Source organism: Geospiza fortis, unplaced genomic scaffold (assembly GCF_000277835.1).
Source record: "Geospiza fortis unplaced genomic scaffold, GeoFor_1.0 scaffold121, whole genome shotgun sequence".
Taxonomy (NCBI): Eukaryota; Metazoa; Chordata; class Aves; order Passeriformes; family Thraupidae; genus Geospiza; species Geospiza fortis.
The window spans coordinates 2676615-2682120 of NW_005054346.1; the positions used below are offsets into that span (position 1 = coordinate 2676615).

The window sequence follows — 5506 nt, forward strand, 5'->3', positions numbered from 1 at the left end:
AGCCGACGCTGCTGCCAAGGCCGCCGGCAGGGACTGTGCCCATCGGGACATGCACGGAGCCTGCCCAGAGCCGGGCCGCTCCGTCCGCTGCAGAGCTCTCACACCCTAGCACAGGAAGCGACGATGGTTTTAGATGCCGATATTTTATCCATCTGGGCAGTAAAAGTAGATCAGTCGGACTGGATGGAGGACAGGGACACAGAAGACATCAGCTAGGGTACAGAAGCATCCTCCCACTCTGTCCTGTAGGCATTATTTTGCCTTTTTTCTCAATAATCACCTTGTGCTCATTTCTTAGAGCAGGATGTGGTAAAAATAGTTATCAGTTTGTCTCAAGCAACATTTGTTATCTCTCTTTTGGCTGCTTTTCTATGCTTCCTGGCACACTTTCTTCTCCACAAGTTACCACAGGATGCAGCACAGCAAAACTCACCTCACCCTTATTTTGTGCAATCCAGCCTCAAAACACTTTTATCAGATTCATGGTTCTGGGTATGGCCAACTGAGGTCCTCACCTGGCACACTTTAGGACATCGCACCAGCTCAGATATTTCACAAAATGATGAGAATTTCCAGGAAGGCCACAGTGAGAGGATGTGAGATGAGGGAGATTTTTCCAAGCACAACCAGGCCACAGGTGAATTTTTTTTGAGTGGCAGTAAGAGGAAAGGAAGAGACTGCTGAGGACAGCAACAGCTCTTGCATCCTGAGATGCTGGAAAGAAGACAGATAGTATAGTATGGGCAAAAGTGAATCCCAGAGAATGAGCTCAATGTGATGGTCTGGTACAGTTAATCCGTTGTCATAGTACATCTTTAAAAGAATGATCCCTAAATTACAATGTCCCTTCAATACAGCTTGGATAGTTCCTTCCTTCCCAGCTTTCAGTGAAACAAAGGAGTGAGATGAAAAAGTACACCTAAAAGCCACATCTTTGAGAAAATGTAGGTATAAGCAGTTCTTGCCAAGATGGTCATGTTTTCATGCAAATTTCCTCTCTTCATCCAGGGATTTTGAGCTGGAGGCTCAACCTCCAGCTGAAGATCAGTGGCTACCATGTTTTAGTGGGAATACTGTTTTACCCATATTGTGCCCAATCACCTGACTGCACCTAAAATTCATTGCATCCCAAGGGTAGTGGTCAATGGCTCAACCTCCAGCTGAAGATCAGTGGCAAATGATGTCCCTCAGGGATCCATACTGGGACCAATGCTCTTCAGTGTCCTCACCAATGGCATGGACAAAGGGATCGAGTGCACTCTCAGCAAATTTGCAGATGACACCCAGCCAAGTGGTGCTGTGGACAGGCCTGAAGGACAGGATGCCATCCAGATGGACCTGGACATGATCCAGAAGTGGCCTATGAGAATCTCATGAGCAAATGCAAGACACTATAGCTGGGGCAATCCCTGGTATCAGAACAAGTGGGGGATGAATGGATGGAGAGCAGACCTGTGGAGAAGGACTTGGAGTGGATGAAAAGCTGGATGTGACCCAGCAATATGTGCTCGTGGTTCAGAAAGCTGACTGTATCCTGGGCTGCATCAAAAGCATCAGGGCCAACAGATTGAGGGAGGGGATTCTGCCCACTTTGCTGTGATGAGATCCCACCTGCAGTGCTGCACCCAGCTCTGGGATCCCCAATACAGGAAAGGCATGGACCTGTTGCAACAAGTCTTTGTCCAGATAAAGGAGGTCCTTAAAGATGCTCAGAGGGCTGGAGCACCTTTCCTATGAAGACAGGCTGAGAGTTGGGGTTGTTATAGGAAGGTTGACCTTATAGCACCTTCCACTCCCTAAATGGGAGCTACAAGGGAGCTGAAAAGAATACTTTTTACAAGGGCAGGAAGTGATAGGACAGGGGATAATGGCTTTAAACTGACAGAGGGTGGGTTTAGATTAGATATAAGGAAGAGAAATTTTACAAAGCAGTGGTGAAACACTGGAACAGGCTGCCTGTCTGTGAGTGGTAGATTCCCCATCAGTAGAAACATTCAAATTCAATTTGGATGGGGCTTTAAGCAATCCATTTGAGCTGAACATGTCCCTGCTCATTGCAGGCAGTTTGGACTAGATGGCCTTTAGAGGTCCCTTTGAACCTGAATTATTCCATGATTCTGTGTTTCTGTGATCATCCCAACCTTATGTTTCTCATAAGGCTTGCACACATTTAATGTTAGCCCACGTGGGTGTCCTTGATCCATCTTGCATGTGTAATTATTTAGAATACAGTCACACAGAAAACTATTTTCAGGACAACTTCCAAAAGGCAAATCTCCAGACAATAAGATTATGCAGTTTGACCCATTCAAGAGACCCACCCCTGTTATGCAGAAGTAATGCTAAAAATGATGAGTGATTCCACCTATATTATTGCTTGGGAGAAGGGGTTTGATTAACAAAACTAAACATTTCCTGTGAGGCCTAGATTTTCAGGAATTAATCTGTCAGTATCAGAACCCTATTTCTGCATTGGATTAAATTAGCAGAGACAGGACTGAATAATAGATGTAACCATTCCCTCCTTCCCCTTGACTCCTGAAGAATCTGAATGAGGAAAAAGTCTTGAAAGATCTTCTTCTATATCAGGACAAAACTAAGAACAAAAAATGTTCTTTCCCCTTCCTAAGAAGGAAAAATCTATTCCACCCCAAAGTAGCCTACAACCTGATGTATAATCTCAACATATTTGAGCTTCTTAAACACTTTATAAAATGCCTACAGAATTCCTATTTCCAAAGGTCTAACTGGGCACACTTGTATTGTTTATTCCTTACCAGGAATTAAAAATTTTCAAAACCATCCATCTTGAGTGAAATCCACTTCAGTTAACTAACAATAACAAGAAACTATTTCTAGAGTTTTCCTGGCAGTTAAAAGAACACAGAGATGGCACAGAGGAACACAAAAGGTCAGCTGTAAATAGAATATTTTATCAGTTGAGGAGTCTGAAGTGCTGGAAGTCTCTTCTAGTCCTTTTTGTGTGCATGTGTGTGTAAAAATACTACAAATCCTTCTTTGGCCTGATATAATTCACATACTTTGGCACAAACTAGGCACCTGGGGAAAGACATGGTCCTCTTGCAGGTCATTGGTTGCCATGCTGACAGCCTGGGGAAAAGTTTCCAGTCTAGACCACAATGAGCAGATGCAGCCAGGGTGGTGGAGTTCCTGAGCAACTGCAAGTTCATGCTCTTTCCAAATTTATTTCTCTCCACCAGACACTTTCCTGTCACTAGTTAGGCTATTACACTCCTGCACAGACACAGCAGAAAACTTAAATATCAAAGAGAATCTTAACCATCTCCATTTCAATGTAAACAGAGTTCACATACAGTAAAAGCCTCTTAAAAAAAAAGGAAACAAAGGAAAAAGTGACTTGCCACTACAGCCAGCCTTTTCTTCAGTCTTAGTTTTCCTATAAGAATGGCTTTTTCCTCCTACTCTGGTATTCCACTGTGAGGACACGAGTACACCCTCAAGGTCCCTAATGCCATGTCCTCTATACTAGGAAGCACTAAACTTAGAAAATCTTTAAAAGATCAGTCTCAGGCCAGCTGCTGAGCAAACAAAGCTAATAGATGTGCCTCATTTGTTTCCTCATGTCTGCTCCATTGTTTGTTTTCTTCTCTTATGCATATCCTTCCAGACAGGTTCATTTGTTTAACTACACTCAGGTCAATGTCTGAACAGCACACCTAAGAGCACCACCAATACAGAAAGAGAAAACAGTGGAAAAACAGATTATGATGATGACATTCTGCTTTTAAAGCATAACAAAACTCCTGTCAATATCAACAGTCTGGTGCACAGATTGAGGTCAGAATAAACCCTTTGAATAAACTCAGTAGTTGTGGATATGATGCATTGTCATCTTATTATGAGAGGCCAAACAAAGGGGAGAAACATCTTTTGTGAGGTCACCAGGACTTCTGCCTTCTTGCTATACTTTCTTTAATTTTCCTTCTTACTTCAGCTATTTGCATGTCTCCACCTTTCATCCCTTTGCACTTCTTTCCCTGTAGCAACTCTGACTTCATACATCCTACTGCTGCCTCCTCCCACATGAAGAAGCCACATAATAGCACGGGCTGAACTTCAGAGGGGAATTGCAAAGACAAATGGTTGTTAGCTGATGTAGACTTGTAGCAAGCTGTCTAGCACTATGGGGCTATGAGCCAAAATAGGGATGAAAGAAATGGAGATTGACTAAGGACAAGTGGAATAAAAGAAGTTTAAAAGTTTTGAAGTAGAGAGCAGAGTTAAATAAGGTGACCTTTTACCTTGGCTTTCTGTTCAGCAGACCTGACAGGACATGCTCAGGCTGGGTAGATCCCCCACAACCACATACTAACCAGGCAATAAATCAATGATTACGTATCATGAGAAGGGCTTGTTGTGACATGGATTCATCTGCCACTGAATCCATGCTCATGAACAGGCTCTTATCTTCAGGCATGTAAATTCCCATCTTTTCAGAGCAAGTTCCTGAAGGAATTATAAAGTTCATCTTCGGGAGGCTAGTTAACAGTTCATATTTCTAATTAGCTTAGAGATTTACAAGGTATAGTACTGAAAATTATTTCCTCCAAGAAGGTAGTATAACACATTTTATTGAACATTTGAAACATGGACAACAGCAATTAAGATGAAAGTTTAACACAAATGTCAAATAAAAAGAGACTTAAATGCTTTATTGAGTCCCAAGAACTTAGTTACCAAATCACATCTGGGGATCCCTATCTGTCATTGTGCCTTCAAGGAAAAATCATCTTCTCCAAAATCATCTTCTCCAAAGCACTGCCATTAGGCTTTTACATCAACACCCAAGTCACAACAGGTACAGAGGAGTAAAGTCACTCTTCTCATAGCCACCGCTTTAGGTTGGTTATGTTTCCTCCACCGTGGCATGCTTTGAGTTTCATACTTTAGTTTGTACTTGTCAGTGTCATGACTAAATCTAGATTGGATTTTTGCAGAATTTGAGTTCATGGACAGACATTCAGATGAGTGTAAACAGAGACATTTCCTAGTCTTAGTTGTTCTTAAATAATGGTCATTTGCTGTTTGATCTGAGACATGATGAACATTGGTGCAAGATGTTGCCAAGTTTGTGTGTGAAATTTCAGGACATGCAAGCACTGTTGCTTTTCCCCTAACTAGGGGCAGCTTTCAAGTGAGTAAGTGCAGTTCTTTCCCTGGAATGGTGAGAGGTGTGCAATTAAGCGTCATATCCTCTGTCTAGGTAGGTAGCAATCACACTTTATTTTCTTTCCCTTCTTCCAAAACCAAAATTTGTTATTCCTCAATCATATCCTCTTACTCAACTGTTGTGACATATTGCGTTGCTATTTCATACTTTAGTGTGTTCTCTGTAAAGTTCAAATTTAGTTAGACCAGAAGTTCAGCTGCCCTTCAGCTTTTGTTGCTGGATGCACTGAAACACCCATCCCATGCACACCACAATCCTGTTAAATTTTTGCATACAGAGCAGAGCATGTTTTTT

General features: G+C 42.2%; 1 protein-coding gene across 1 annotated transcript in view; it reads left to right on the forward strand.

The window, feature by feature from the left end:
* The first annotated feature begins 1435 nt into the window (after positions 1-1435).
* The window catches only part of VCPIP1 (valosin containing protein interacting protein 1), a 30613-nt gene continuing 26542 nt past the window's right edge, over positions 1436-5506 (forward strand). The window contains exon 1 of the mRNA XM_014307849.2: positions 1436-1529. Coding sequence (XP_014163324.1) covers positions 1436-1529 — 94 coding nt within the window. The remainder of the gene's footprint in view (positions 1530-5506) is intronic.